Source organism: Diachasma alloeum, unplaced genomic scaffold (genome assembly GCF_001412515.2).
Source record: "Diachasma alloeum isolate Michigan unplaced genomic scaffold, Dall2.0 Dall_scaffold_00301, whole genome shotgun sequence".
Lineage (NCBI taxonomy): Eukaryota > Metazoa > Arthropoda > Insecta > Hymenoptera > Braconidae > Diachasma > Diachasma alloeum.
This window is the reverse complement of record NW_021680440.1, coordinates 121,500-137,162: the sequence shown is the minus strand read 5'-3', so window position 1 is coordinate 137,162 and position 15,663 is coordinate 121,500. Positions and strand designations below refer to the sequence as shown.

The window sequence follows — 15,663 nt, the reverse complement described above, 5'->3', positions numbered from 1 at the left end:
ACACGGAGACTGCAACGTGTTTCTTGTATTTTTCAACACATTTTTCATGATTTTTAACGGTTTCCCTGGGTTCAGTTCGTGAGGGAGGGAGTTCAGGTAGATTCTGGTTATTGTTGCTAATTACATTGATTTTAATGATTTTATGGGGAAGTTTAGTGGTTTCGATGATTTTTAGAGTCAAGTATTGAGGCGGAAATGAGGAAAATATTCGCGGGGTGATGGTGTTGGGATTATCTGCGGAGTGGAAGAGTTCAGGAGACTTTAGGAAAGGATATTTTTACTGAAGACAGACATTTTGTGTAAGTGACATTTTGATGGAGTTCTTCGCTTCAGAGTTCTTCGCTTCCCCGGAAAATAAAATACTTTTGAAGTTATTTTTCAACTGAATAAGTCATATTTTTTATGTCACCACATTTGTCGCTGGTGGGAATTTAAAATTTTCGCCACTAGTTGATCATCTAAAAACGCCAGATTTAGTGACAACTCACCAAATCGGTAACACTGCAATAACCGGTTAATGGAAAAATAAAAAAAAATTTGATTTTGTCTGTTGAAGTGTCTAAAAAATTATGGCAGTTTTTAGAACAGGATATTTCCCCAAATTCCTAGAGAAAACAATTTATTTCGAACGGACGAATTATTTTTTCCCGTGTTGAATGAAATGGCCCATGATGCGACATTGCCGGAAACTCGCTGAACGCGCCCGGCCAGTGTAGAGTGAATTCGGCAACGCTGAAGCCTAAATCAGTCGGCGGGAATCCCCGCGGAGGCGACCAGTCGCAGGGTCGCGTTTGGTGACCAGACAAGGGCTAATGTCCTCGGCTTTTCTCTGATTCACAGGGACTGTTGGATACTCTTGAATGACTGAGCTGCAGACAATTCAAGATGACAGTACCTGAGTGCACGTTGGACATTTCCAATGTCTCCCATTCGACGTCGGTTATCATGGAGGGAGGTGGGTGTGTGGGCAAGCCCACTGCTGTCCTGAGGGACGTTTCCGCGAGGGTTCATGGGGGCGAGGTCCTGGCTGTGCTCGGGTCTAAGGGGTCTGGGAAGCGGGCTCTTCTGGACGTTATTGGTAGGCTTTAACGACAGTTGCTATATTGTTACTAGAAAACATGCGCAAGAATTTTTATAGAAACAACCCCATCAAAAGAAGTTATAGAGAAAAATCAACTTCTATAGACATTTTTCTGTAAACAAAGATATATTTATAAGACGAACACAGCGGGTATATTTATTTTTAAAATTTTTTTAGTCTTACAGAATAGGCACAAAAAACAAGGAGAATGTATCAAAGAATTCTTAAGGTATTTATGGCGTGATCAGGGGGATAAAAAAAAATCAATGGCTGATTTTTTTAATACATTCTGTGATTTTTTTCAACTTCTACGCAAAATCCCAGACAGCCTAGGAGAATGGCTGAAACAGGGGAATTTTTCTAAAAAAAGCATTTTACCATGGGCTCTTATGGGAATTCGGAAAAAAATATATTAAAAATAAAATAAAAGTCGCCGTTTTCCTGAAATTTCGCAATTGGGTGGAGCTTTCATGGAGGAACATAAAAAAATAATCCAAGTGGCCTAGGAGAATTGTTTAGAAGTGATAATTAAAAAACGCATGAAAAATAGGAATTCTGCGTGCGCAACTTGGAATAGCGACAAGGTTCGGAATCGAGGTTGGGAATCGTGGAGGGGTAAGCGCGGCAAATATGAATGGAGTTGTGATGATACATTCCGCTATGGGAAGGAACACAACAGCTGAGTGAATCAGTGCTGCCAAATTGTGCCTCGAACGGCACGACGTTATCACTTTTTCTATCCACATTAATTATTTTCCAATTATCAAATAGAAAAAATAGAAGTTATCAAAAAAATATTTCGACCACAAAAATGCTCGAAATAGATTGAAAATTTGTAATTGAAATATCGTTTCTTGTTGAGCGATTGGTTTTCTGCGAGAGAGCAATAGATTCCCCTCCGTGATAAATACCTTGAAGAGTTCCGACAAAAATTCAACAGAATTTATCCTTTGGTTTTTCTGTTAAATTTCTTCATATCTTCATTCATTGAATCAATCACTCGAATTTCCAGCTGGAAGAGCAGTGGGTGAGACTCGAGGGCGCATCACCCTCGCAGGATCCACCCTGAACGCTGACTTATTCCGTCGTCATGGGGGATACGTGGCTCACCGTTGCTACCTCCTCCCCAGCCTGACAGTTCGTCAGACCCTCACATACGCCACATGGCTGGCAAACCTGAGCAGCCGAGAGTTGCGAGTGAGGCAGACCCTAGCAGATCTGGCTCTGTCCCAGGTAGCAAACAGATCAGTGAACGATCTGACCAGAGCTGAGTATCGAAGATTGATGTTGGGAGTTCAGCTGGCGAAGGATCCGATGATTCTTCTGCTGGACGAACCCACCTGGGACACAGATCCGCTGAACACTTATCTGATTGTCTCGATGCTGTGGTCTTACGCCACCAAGAGAGGTTCCATAGTTGTTCTGACCATGGAAACACCGAGATCAGATGTTCTGCCATTTGTCAGTCGAGTTACATTGCTTTGTCTCGGTGCTGTTGTTTACTCTGGACCCACACGCAGCATGCTGGACTACTTCACTTATATTGGGTTTCCCTGTCCAGAACTGGAGAACCCTCTGATGTATTATCGTAAGTTTTTCACATGTGGACTCTTAGTCTTGATAATCTGTTCGTTTTTTCGTTTTACGAAGACGTTTAATAGAGTTCGATTCTTTTCGCAATTTATTCTATTGAGATATTTTCTGTAGAATTTCCTCGGCTCTAATTTTCCAAGTTTTTTTGTTTGATTTTCTTGATGAAAAGAGCAGAATGAGAGAATGAAAAAAAAATTTTAAAATTGGAGCTAGGGAATCGCATCGTGAGGGAATCCCCGCGAATCCACACGCGATCAGGGCGCCACTGTAGAGCCAATGAGATGCTAGAAAAGCGCGTGAGGGAATCCCCGCGAAACCATACGCAATCTATGGGGCGCTACTGTAGAGTGAATGAGATGCTAGAAAAGTGTAGAAAAGCGCGACTACTTAAGGATATTCAGGAAAAGAAAAAAAAATTAATGTTGGGGCAATGTTGGCTTCAACAAATTATTGAATTCAATTTAAAATACATCGTCATAGGAATTCCATTCGGAAGCAAATTGCTAACCTATTTGCAAAAATATATTGACCGTACAGTGACCAAACCGATCTCCCGCTTGTTTCACTAATTTCATTTAAGACGAATATTCACTGAATAATCACGAGACGAGAATAGGGACATCTGTCAAACGCGGATGGGCACAATTATCATGATTAATATAAATAAATTCCAATTCTGAAGGTTTTACGCTCTGATATGTAATTTTAATCATCGCATATTCATGCTCATTTCGATAGAAATATTGGACTAAAGATGTGTTCACCTTAGCTAGACTAGCGTAGGGTTTTTTACCTTCCAGCATTTTTGGAATTAATGAAACAATAAAACATTCTAGAATTATCGCCTTTATTTAGTCATCAGTTTGAATAATTGAATCGACGATGATGTTTCATTTAGTTTGTTTATCGACCGTTGATCGACGCTCCCGTGACCGATTTATGGAGTCAAACCAACAGATATCCGTCTTGGTCGACAAATTCAAGATCGAGGGAGGATTATACCTGCGAGAGGGTCCTCAGGCAGCGGCAAGTGTCAAGGAAACACCTGTTGGCTATTTACACAAGCCTTGTGGCCTTGGCCATGGAATTAGACCCGGATGTTTCTCCACCCTCCTAGCTCTATTCTTGTGAGTTGAAAAAAAATTCTCAACGATTATTCATGCCCTCGGTAATGAACAGGTGAAACCCATATCAAATTGTAACAGCCGGAGTGGCTTTAGGATATTTGTTCATGCATGCATTTGAAATGCACGCATGAGCAAATATCGTAGAAAGAATGGATCCGTAGAAATTTTATTTTCCCGTTGAAAAGCGGCAATTTCTATTGAGAACGTCCCCTCGAACGATTGATCATTTCATTTTAATTTCCTGTTTTTGCAGACGAGGAATGGCAGCGACTTTCTCCTTCAACAAATGTGGTCTAGGACACTTCGCAACGAGGCTCCTCCTTTTACCCTTTTGCCTCGCGTTATTAAGCGTTTTATACTCACACTCAAGTCCAATGCAATCACGAGTATTTATGCAAACTACTGGATTGGTCTTCAATACTTTGACACTGTTTTATATGGCTGGAATCGGTACTACTGCACTTTTATGTAAGTTTATTCTTCCTTTACTTCACTGGCACAAGAACTAATCGAAAATCGCGATTTGACAATAAATTAGTATTGCTGAATTCTTCCAACATCCCATTAATTATTCCTCTTAATCCCACGAATTTCAGTTCCTGGATTTCGTGCCCGCTACTACCAAGAGAACCGCGAGGGTCTCTATGGAGGAGCCATGTTCCTCTCCTCCTACACCCTCCTGAGTCTCCCCCTGAGCTTCATATCGACGCTGATAACAGTAGGAATATTAACGCCAATCCTCGAGTTGGACCTCGTCTCCTGGGGCTACGCATCAGGCGCTCTCTGGGCGAGTTTCGTAGCCGCTGAGCAGCTGACCGTCGCCTTCTTCATGATCATAAAACGACCCATGACCGGCGCCATAACAGTCCTCTACGTAGCGCTGATTGCGCTGATAATTGGCTCTGGTGGCATTAGAAGCTTGAGGAGCCTTCCTGACTGGATTGCAGCTCTCTCCACAGCCTTGCCCACGAGATATGCCTCTCTGGCCGTTAATCAGTTGACCATTGAGATCCCTGCGTTATCCGGACTGAGGTACAATGAGACTCTTCCCTGTCCGGGAATCCCTGGGTGGTGCAGGTATCCCGATGGACGGACATTTCTGGTAGAGAGGTTCACTCGGGAGGGCGAGAACACTCATCAAGTATTAAATGTGGATCTTAATTTATTGATTTCTCTTGCCTTTGCTCTTGGTTTCGTTATTTTCAATAGCATTCTTTATTTATTGCCTTTGCCTGCGAGAGTTAAAGCCAAATTTCGGGAGTAGAGTGAAGGAATTGTTTAGCTTATACTTTTTTTTCGAAAATGGAAGGTTTTGTGGCAGAGAAATATTCAAATTTAAGTTTCGGATTTTTTGTGACAAACTTTTTCTTCAATTTCTCGCCAATAAATTGATCGAATTGAATTTTTTTTTCAAATGTAGGTATTGTTGAGCCTCATTCATCGACTTTAATAAAGTTGTGACCACTCGAACCTTTTCACAATTCCATTGCTGACTTAATTATAGTATGAAATAATCTTACTCTATATAATTTGTTTCTAGCATATCCCAAAACGTTTTGAAACTCCCTAAAAATTTATAAAAGTACTCTACAGGTACTTCGTTAATATCTCAGAATATTCTAGAATTTTCTAGCATTTATCGTCTGCATATCGATTTCAGCACGAAAAAAAATCGGACCATAAGGCGGGCAAGTATATTAGTAATAATTGCTAAAATGATATACGTAATATCTTAGAATGTCAAAAGGCGTATAAAATAATACTTTTATTACACGGTACATTTGCAGAATATTTAATCAATAACATGTATATAAGTTGTAGTGTTGTTTTTATACAAAATATCTCTGTAGAAAATAAATTAAATAAAACAGAAGTGATCACTTGATGGGAGAAAATCTTAACTCTCCTCTTCGAGATTCACTTGTCCCATAACTTTAAGGTCTTCAGCTACAGCAAATTCACAGCCGGTTGAGCTGACGACTTCACTGATATCTACGTTCGGAGCCAATTCTATCAGTTTGAGGCCTTCTCCTTTAATTACTTCGAACACCGCTAAATCGGTGATGATCAGGTCGACACATTGTTGACCTATCAATTGCAATTACCAATTAATTAATAATTTTAATGAAGAATGTGGACTAAATTTAAAATTATAATTTGTATAGAATTATTGATATTTGCTAATTACCTGTGACCGGCAGATTACATTTCTCAACTATTTTTGGACTTCCATCTCTCGCTTTGTGTTCCATTGTCACAACTACTTTAGTCCCAGCAGCTGAAACAAGATCCATGGCGCCTCCCATTCCCTTGACCATCGTTCCAGGAATCATCCAGTTGGCAAGATCACCAGTTTGAGACACTTGCATGCCCCCCAATATCGTCAGGTCAATGTGTCCTCTGGAATTCCCAATCGATCAATCAATAATCATAATTTCTATTGTGAAACAGAATAATAAATAGTCCCTTCTCATTCCCTTGACATGTGAATTGAGTAAGAATTAAATGACGTATTTATGATTTTTAACATCATCCTTATTTCTTAATTCTATAATGCCCTAGAATTCCGATAGATGGCGCCACTGTCGATAAGGAACCCTAAGGACTTTTTCCCTGAATGCCCCCATAATGAAAACAGACGTATCCACGTCAAAAGAAATTTATTTACTAAACCTCCGTTGAAATAGCGAAGCTGTGACAATGTAAAAATAATACAAGGGACACTTACCCCCGAATCATGGCGAAGCTCTCGTCACTTCCAAAGAACGACGCCCCCGGCAGAACCGTAACCGATTCCTTGCCAGCATTAATTAAATCAGCATCCACCTCGTTCTCCGCCGGGAAGGGGCCCAGTCCCAAAATACCGTTTTCCGACTGTAACGTGACTTTAATATTACTCGGAATGAAGTTACTGGCCAACATGGGCATTCCAATACCCAAATTAGCGTACATTCCGTCCTTGAACTCGAGTGCAGCTCGACGAATAATTCGATCTCTCGCTTTACTAGCTGGGGTTGATTTTTTCGATTTCACAGCAACATTCGTCTTGACTTTTTCAATTCGTTTCTCGTAAGTTCTGCCTTTGACTATTCTATTGACGTAAATCCCTGGGACGTGGACGTGATCTGGGTCCAATTGCCCGATCTCCAGGATCTCCTCTGCCTCGACAATTGTTATTTTCGCTGCTTTGCACATCACTGGGTTGAAGTTCCTGGCGGACTTTCTGACGATGAGGTTGCCAGCCTTGTCTGCCTTCCAGGCTTTTATCAACGCGAAGTCTCCGGTTATCGCCTTTTCCATCATGTACTCACGACCGTCGAATTGCTGCACGTCTCGAGGTTCTCCTGAGATCTCTGGGTTTTTCTGGCTGTCGTATTTTACCACCACGTTACCCTCCTGGATTATTGTCCCGTAGCCTGTGGGGGTGAAGAAGGCTGGGATTCCGGCACCTCCTGCGCGAATTCTCTCAGCTAATGTGCCCTGTTTTTGATTGATAATTACGAGTTTAGATTTTTTTCTTTGATATCTGCCTCAAAAGTTCATTTTTGGAAACGGTTTAGTGGGCGTAAAGCGGTTGATTGAATTAAACTAATTGAATTGAAATCAACTAGCGGTTTATGAAATTAATTATATTTAGATTAATTATATATTAATTATATTTAGATTAATTATATTAATTATATTTAGATTTGGAAACGGTTTAGTGGGCGTAAAGCGGTTGATTGAATTAAACTAATTGAATTGAAATCAACTAGCGGTTTATGAAATTAATTATATTTAGATTAATTATATATTAATTATATTTAGATTAATTATATTAATTATATTTAGATTTGGAAACGGTTTAGTGGGCGTAAAGCGGTTGATTGAATTAAACTAATTGAATTGAAATCAACTAGCGGTTTATGAAATGAATTATATTTAGATTATTTAAATTAACGGCGATTGAGAGGACTCGATAATACCTCCATTGGAGGGAAAAAAGATTCAATTCCATTAAATTTGAACCATTTTTTATTTCCAGTCGGAGGCAAAAAAATGTAAGTAAGATTGAGATCCTGCTAGCTATGACATTTTAATCATTTTGATAGTCCCAAGGATCTACTAAGAGTGAAGTACGATTGGAGTTATTATTTTAGTTACTAAGAAAAGTTATAGACACCAATGAAGAGTGATTTAGTGAATAATAAGAGAGGAAAATCCCATTCACATTAACTCGTGTTACGACAGAGTCAATTCTTAAGCCACAAGTTAAGAAACTCACAATTTTAAAACGTCATTCCCTCTTTTTAAAACGTTGTTTTAAAATTGTGGTTCATAAAAAATAAAACCACTGGATTCACCTGAGGAGTCAGCTCGACTTCCAACTCTCCATTGAGATACTGCTTCTCAAACTCGGCATTCTCCCCCACATACGAGGCAATCATCCGCTTTATCCTCTTCTCATTGAGCAACAAACCGAGTCCCCAGTCATCAACCCCAGCATTATTAGACACAACAGTCAGGTCTTTGCTCCCCTTCTTCAACAACGCACTGATCAAGTTCTCAGGTATTCCACACAGTCCAAAGCCACCAACCAACAGCTTTGCTCCGTCAGGAATGTCGGATATCACTTGCTCCATTGATTTGAAGTATTTCCCATCACCCACTGGTGGTTTTATCCTCTCAACTTCGGTTTCGGGATCAGCAGTGTCTGATTTCGCCGAGAAATTCACCGACCAGATCTGCATAGAGTGAAAATAATTATAAACAATGAAGAATTGACAGAGAATGAGAAAAAAATAACAAAACAAATGAAGAAATACTTGAAAACAACTGAAAATTGATTTCAACAAGAGAGATAGATCAATAATCGAAGAAGAGAGGAATTAAACAAGTCACGTATGAAAAAAAATCAATAAAAAACTAGCGAATTTTCTAGAAAATTCTATAGGGATTCTTTTGAAATTCTATTGGGATTCTAATTAAATTCTAGGGAAATCTCGTTAAAAAGCCAAGAGATTTCGATTTTTCTATAGAAATATTCTCTTGGAATTTTCTTTATAAAAATACTTGGGCATGAATTTTCTGTTTTTTCACTCGGATCCTGTAATGCAAAACAAAGCAAAATATAGCGGAAAAAACTTAAAAAATTCGTGTCCAATAATTTTAACAGGAAAAATCTCAAGAAAAAAATTCAAACAGAAAAATCGAATCTGCGCAAAAAACAAATAGAATTTGAAAGAGAATTCCCTGGAATTTTAATAGAATCTCGATAGCATTTCTGGAGAATTGCAATAGAATTTTCTAGCGAATTTGCTAAGGTTTTCTATTGAATTTTTTCATGCCTGGTGTTTTTAAAATACATTTTTAGGTTAAGAATCAGGCGATATTTACCTTATTTATTGCTGGATGGATTTGTTGCCTAGTATTTCCTAATCGAAGGTAAACACTACGGAGTTTTATTATTGTTGATGCCATATTTTTATTCTTGATAAATAACCAATAAGCAAGTGACGAGGAGCACAGTAATTAGATCACAATGGGAGGACTGAGTTGCGTTGTCACTTGTATTGCCCCCTCACCGGCTCCCCCAGTACTGCCACTCGTCAGACTCAGTTCGATAACACATACTGTTGCATTCCTTATTACAATATCTTCGGTGCGATTAGAGCTTTGTTTTCGACGAATTGAAAGGAGTTTCGCGAGGTCATAGATCTCGTTTACACAAGTGCTAAATCGTATCTCAATCGAGAATGTGTAATGGGAGTGATGTATAGAATTTATAATACAGATAGCATCATTCCTCAGTAATATTTTTAAAAGAATTTCAGTCATTATTCTCATCGCATTCAAGAGTTTGTTGATTTTCCATCTTTTTGAAAATTTACTTCCACTGATTATTTGAATAAAAAAAGAAAGGTTGAAGTGGATTCAATTATTATTAAAACCACCTTCGACTTCACTTTCATCGAATAAATGGTTAACGAATGAAAAAATTTAACAGAAAATATAGCGAATTCGCTGAAAAATTCTATTGGTTTTCTCTTGAATTTTCTATTAGTTTTTGGCTGAGAAAATGTCAATTGAATTCGATTTTTCTATACAACTTATTCAATTGAGGTATTTTCTATAGAATTTCCTCGGCTCAAAATTTCAAAATCTCAAAGTTTTTTGGTTGATTTTTTCAAGTTCATTGCTAATTTGTTAGCAAAAAAACTATACTACATCAATATAAAAGCAATTTCCCAATTGTTTTATTTCCTCATCCACATTTCGATTGTTTAAACTTTTCGAGAAAATATTTACGGAAATGTTGTTTACATGATTTTGTGAACAAATTTGTTTTTCATTTATGGTAAGTCTTGCATCAGCTTAACGTACGTAGGATACGATAAATGTTATTTCGTAATGGTTTCTTTTTCCAATTTGAAATGTCTGTTGGTGATCGTAATGACTCGGGAAGAGTGCGAAGAGTTAAATGGGGACTCTATCAATCGGGGGATTATCTGAGGAGGTGACGGTTTGATGTATAGAATTTATATATAATATGTAATTTTTCAATGAGAAGAAGACCTCCAATCGAAATGCAATTTTTCCGAAGATTCCCGGCATTTGGCATGAAAAATGTAGACGAAATTTTTCAACCGTGTACTTTAACCGAATACTTAAACTAGTTTAGATTTCAAACTCTTAAAAGTTTTACTTCACGAGATGAACACAACAGTAAGCAATACAGTGGTTACTCCCTAACATTTCAGCCTCTGGGGTCAGAATTCAAGAAATTAAATATTCGGGAAGCCCTCACTCTTCCGTTGGAGGCGGAGCTCGGAAAGAGATAAACAGAGAGAAAGAATATGCCTGTCTCACTCTCACACACCGAGAGTAATTTTACTGCGCAGCTCCGTCGCGCAAAGGGACCCACAGATTTACCCAAACACATTTACGTTGTCGATGGTGGGGGAAGTCAACTTCTCCGACTGAAATGTTAGAGAGTAACCGCTGTATTTTGTCGAAAATATATGTGACGACCAATATTTTTTCCCAGAGATTATCTAGCGGATGATAAGTCAAAGACCTGTTGTCCAAAAGCCCGTTATCAATTCACTCATTATCGAAATAATGATTGCGTCGTTACTCACGGATCTGGCGAATGTATGTCATAAATAGAAAATCAAAGTTTCCGACTAATTTTTCAATCAATTTTATTCAACATCAATTAAAAATTGTCTGCTATCCACTAATTAAAATGTTTCTTCTCCAACTTAATAAACTTTATGCTCAATAATGCTAATAATTAGGTACAACTTTGATCCACATGTCAATCCATTCTCATTAAAAATACCTTACCTTATTAAATTAATTAAAAAAATACAGTGTAATTATTCTCATCGAAGACGAGGCCAACAGAATACTTTTATCGATGGCAGTTGTTTCTACCGAGTAAAACTAGAAATCGAAACGATTCAATTGTTCAACTTAATTAAATGGAGTTTGTTTATCCCGATTTCATCGAAGACGTCCACTTCTTGCGTCTGTTATTGCCCCCCAAAGTTCAATGACAAAGTCGTCGGTGAAACCAAAGGCCTCGAGATCAGAGTCATCAATGGCTTCGGCAAAATCCATGCTGTTTGATTTTCCCTCGGCCAACTCCCATATTCGTGTTGCTAATTCATTGTCGTTTATTCCCATGAAAGTCTCAAGGATGTCATTGATTTTCTCCACCCCAACTGTCGCTGCATCATCGACCTAATTAATGGAGGAATTCCCATATTCATTACTCAGAGAAAACAAAAAATAACAATGGATAAGTAGAAACAACTTTGTCGCGTACAAATGGCGATTCGATTTATGAGAAAATTGTTGTGCAATGTCATGAAATACTTGACTTGTGACATGTGATCACGCGAAACTGACCAAAACTGATTGAAAACCCGTTCGGAGCCCGTGTGCCTCCGAATTTTTTAATTTGTGCATTGATAATTATTCAATTATTTCCCTCACATCGAGGTCCGGAAAGTCGATGGATAGCATATGGCATCCCGCTTTCCAAGTAATTTATGCCTTAAAACCATCTAAGGTTGACCGAGTAGAATAGCCCAGGGGATAACATAGATGTTCAATATACCGGTCGAAAAATGTCTTTGGTTTTGATAGAACCGTAATTTTACGTGGACACGTCTATGGTCTCCACCATAGAAGTCATTGCCGAGATAATTCAATAATCAAATCTCGGTGGCTTGGCGCAGTGGGTAAGTTCTAACCACTTAAAGTCTTGATCATCATCGCAGTGTACCCTAACCGGGTCGAAGCGATGTAAAATAACGATTAAAAAAAATTCAATAATCAGTACTGCAGGATTACTCACAGGTTGAATATGGGCACTTCCATCTGCTTTGAATCTCAAAGTCTCTTTGCCAGTCCCATATCCAGGTTTCTTTCCTTTCCTGGGGTCAGAGCGCGGTCCAATGCTCCCAAAGCCGCTCTTCTGGGGCTCAATCAGTCTCAGAGTGAACATTGCACCCTTCGGAATTTCCTTCAACATCTTCGCGACTTCGAAATGCCGTCTTCCTACGAGACTCTCCTCGTTGATTTTCTCTATGTGATCGCCCACTTGGATTATTTTTATTTTATCGATCACTGATCCTTCCTTTATCCTTTTTATGAAGGCGTAACCAGCACCGTTGTCGGTTATCGTGAGGCCCAGGGCGTCCTCGGTCTTTATTAATTCTATTTCCTTTGGTCTTCCTGAACATAGAGACAGAAAAAATCAACAAAATTTCGTTTTTCTATGCAATATATCCTATCGAAATGTTTTCTCCAGAAATTCCTCCGCTGGAATTTTCCATTTCCTCATGTTGTTTTAATGAGACGACATAAATTTTCCAAGTTTTTTTTTATTTAGAAAATTCATGCGCCGTTTGAAGTAATTTATGACATCATAATTTATGTCGTTATGGCGACGAATTTGTGCACATTTGTACCTTTTCGATGAGCAAATATAAAGTCCTCGAGGCCAATTTGTCCCCCCAGTAGCTCCGACATCTCAGCTTTGTGTGTATTCAACGTGCAAAATAATATCTGCAATTCAGAGCGTTAATTAAGCAGAAAAACAATCGGCTGTTGTGAAATATTATGAAGTATAAAGGTCTCCTTCGCGAAGTGATGAAATGTGGGCCGGTGAAATTCACCGAAGGCACTGTACAATACGATAACCAGGAGAAAAATTGCACAATCTCGTGATTCAACGGGTGAGCATAATGGAATTATTGACCTTTCTAAAATCAATGCAGGGGAATTACGTTTGCTTACATGTTCAAACATGTTCGAGATAACGTTCGAAAGATAATCCATCCGGTTCTTAAATTAAAAATAAACAATATGCAGTGACTTTCGTCTACTAAACAACAGAGATGGAAATGTGAAATGTGGAGGGGAATATCCGTCGGGGTCATGAACCATGACCAATGTTTCCTGCGTCCGGCGAAGGGTAAAAAAAATAGAGTAAAAATAGAATGAAATTAAAACTGACCTCACTGGCAGGTAAATCGTGGCACTCGGCGATTCTCTGATACAACTCACGAACGTTACTGAAGCCAGAAATCAAGCCCGTTGGACTGCCGTGGGCCAATTGACATCGAAACACAAGTTGCGCTTTACTCTCCTCAGTCTCAGCCTCGGGTACGCGATTCTGAGGACTGTACCTGTCCCGTTTACCATTGCCATTGGTACTGTTCATCTGTGAACTACTGTTGCTCACGGTGTCGTGACCCTCGCGATGGTGAGCTCCGTTATTCATTTTATCCGGAGGGGAGGATGAGTGAGAGGACGAGCTCTTTGGTTTAAACAACGGCATTTTTTACAATATCCCTTGAAGAGAAGGACGAGTTATAGAATGTTCCCAATTAAGATTCATGGGTTTAAATTTTATGGCAGTGAGCCCATTTACACCGGGGAGTTGGACACGAGTAGAGTTGAAGTAACTCGTCGGTGGAAATACAACGATGAGTTAGTCTCAGTGGAAACGAGACAGAAGTTGGCTATTATTTCCCATGTAAAAGGAAATCCATCGAACTCCTTTGAGTTTATGTCAACGCTAACAACACATCAAGTTCGTACGGTGTAAATAGACTCAGTGTCTATTCCGCGATTTCTTCAAAGACTCATTCAAAATCCTCTGATCTGGATTTTCATCAGAAATTATGAAGTGAATAATTCTTATCATAAAAAATATATGACCCCCTCCATCGCGCAGGCGACCGGAGAGACCGACACGTCATAAAGATAATGGAAAGCACACTCAACCGGTACATACCTTCAGTAATTTCTCAATGATCAAACAAAACTGCCAACCTCTCACGAAAAATGTAATCCAAGAGTATTTTTCACACGCAATTTTATCCACGTCGACGAAATTTCATGTCGCCCAACGTTCACCACAATTTATCACGCCTTTCTCTAGTCCATTATTAACGTGAGCAGCGTCCGGTGGATTTATCAGACAAGGCGCTGTTATCATATCGAATAGAAAATTACGAAAAAAATGTGATGCGATAATAATAAATTTCCCGATGATAAAATAGCGATTTTCTGTTGACGTAGTAGGAAGTAGTTTCTAGAGCACTTGTGAGGCTCCCGGCGCGAAAAACGGATTTGCTATTTCACCTGGCATTGTCGAGCGTTCGATCACAACAAAAAGGTGTGTAATACACCGTACACGGAATTCTCGTGACTCCCTCGTAAGCACAAGCGCTCGTACCCCACCACAATTACCTCTTTTTTTCAATCATTTTTTTTTCCTTTCCTGTGTAGTGAATGCCTGTGTTTGCCGTTTCACCTACTGTTTCGTTTAATTAATGCTCTCGGTCAAGACATCCATTATCCGTTGTTTGCGAACAAAAATTGTTGAATTATCATTGGACGGTAAAATGATAACTCTGGGTGGAAAATTGGAGATGAAAAATTTGGAAATCCCAGGGCGTAGGGTAAGGAATTCTATTCGGACCCGAACGACAAAATTTCATTGGAAAATTTCTATTGAGAATTCTATCAGTTTTTTTGGTGATTTCTATGGAACACGTGAGAACGCTACGAAATTCAGTAGAAATCCAAAAGACTTTTCTAGCGAATTCGCTGGGTTTTTGCTTCCGAATGGAAACTTTGTAATCCCTCAAATTTAAGTTTTCAATTTTTTATGTTAGAATGATTTATTTTTTATTTTTTATTTTTTCGAATGATTGACTTTTTATGTTGGATCCGAAAAAATTGGCATTTTTCAAAAATCCATTGTTCAACGATCGCTCAAAAAATTGTCATGAAAAAAGAATTAGTCATGGCTCGAAAAAATGATAACAATGCCCTCTTAATTCTATCAGAATATTATTTACAGCAAATTGTTTGTGCATTTTTAAGAGAAAATCGGTTCTTTCATGATTACTGAAAGAATTATCAATATCAATTAACTCAGGGCTTGAAATAGTATATTTCGCGCGGGGTGGGGGTCGTTTGTACCATCGCAGATGGACACATTCCGTTTTGAACACGTTCTAGGGAAAATGGCGTCAGTACGGGAGGCGATGGAACAGATGGGCACAGAAATTAGTGGTCGCATCCGCGGAAGGACAGATTCTGATGAGGGGGTTAAACAGAGCTCGATATTGCAGATGTCCTCTGGAACAGTCTTACCAATGGAATTTTCTAGTGCAGCGGCACGTTGGGAGATGGCGGGATTATTCTCATTTAAAGCGGAATTACGAACTAAATCGAACTGGAGCAATAGTTTAAATCCAAGATCTGACACTTCGGCCCCAGGTGAAAAAAAAAATTTTTCATTTTTCACTTTTTCCAACTACTTTTGAGTGTTCTGAATAGCCCGTCGCCCAA

General features: G+C 38.9%; 3 protein-coding genes across 3 annotated transcripts; 1 reads left to right on the top strand and 2 right to left on the bottom strand.

The window, feature by feature from the left end:
- Positions 1 to 9: 9 nt before the first annotated feature.
- Positions 10 to 5,141, top strand: LOC107039585 (ATP-binding cassette sub-family G member 5). The gene is made up of 7 exons (XM_015259295.1): positions 10 to 96; positions 176 to 299; positions 841 to 1,078; positions 2,094 to 2,669; positions 3,573 to 3,801; positions 4,055 to 4,269; positions 4,398 to 5,141. The coding sequence occupies exons 3-7, from the start codon at positions 886 to 888 to the stop codon at positions 5,063 to 5,065; spliced, it is 1,881 nt and encodes a 626-aa protein (XP_015114781.1). The 5' UTR covers positions 10 to 96; positions 176 to 299; positions 841 to 885; the 3' UTR covers positions 5,066 to 5,141.
- A 390-nt stretch (positions 5,142 to 5,531) lies between these two features.
- On the bottom strand, positions 5,532 to 9,368 carry LOC107039517 (succinyl-CoA:3-ketoacid coenzyme A transferase 1, mitochondrial). Its single transcript, XM_015259161.1, has 5 exons — positions 9,178 to 9,368; positions 8,145 to 8,525; positions 6,530 to 7,281; positions 5,990 to 6,201; positions 5,532 to 5,889 (listed from the first exon to the last, which is right to left on the bottom strand). The coding sequence occupies exons 1-5, from the start codon at positions 9,259 to 9,261 to the stop codon at positions 5,699 to 5,701; spliced, it is 1,620 nt and encodes a 539-aa protein (XP_015114647.1). The 5' UTR covers positions 9,262 to 9,368; the 3' UTR covers positions 5,532 to 5,698.
- A 1,600-nt stretch (positions 9,369 to 10,968) lies between these two features.
- LOC107039526 (PDZ domain-containing protein GIPC3) lies at positions 10,969 to 14,494 on the bottom strand. The gene is made up of 5 exons (XM_015259175.2): positions 14,096 to 14,494; positions 13,313 to 13,650; positions 12,765 to 12,861; positions 12,149 to 12,528; positions 10,969 to 11,529 (listed from the first exon to the last, which is right to left on the bottom strand). The coding sequence occupies exons 2-5, from the start codon at positions 13,634 to 13,636 to the stop codon at positions 11,290 to 11,292; spliced, it is 1,041 nt and encodes a 346-aa protein (XP_015114661.1). The 5' UTR covers positions 13,637 to 13,650; positions 14,096 to 14,494; the 3' UTR covers positions 10,969 to 11,289.
- Between the last annotated feature and the right edge of the window lie 1,169 nt (positions 14,495 to 15,663).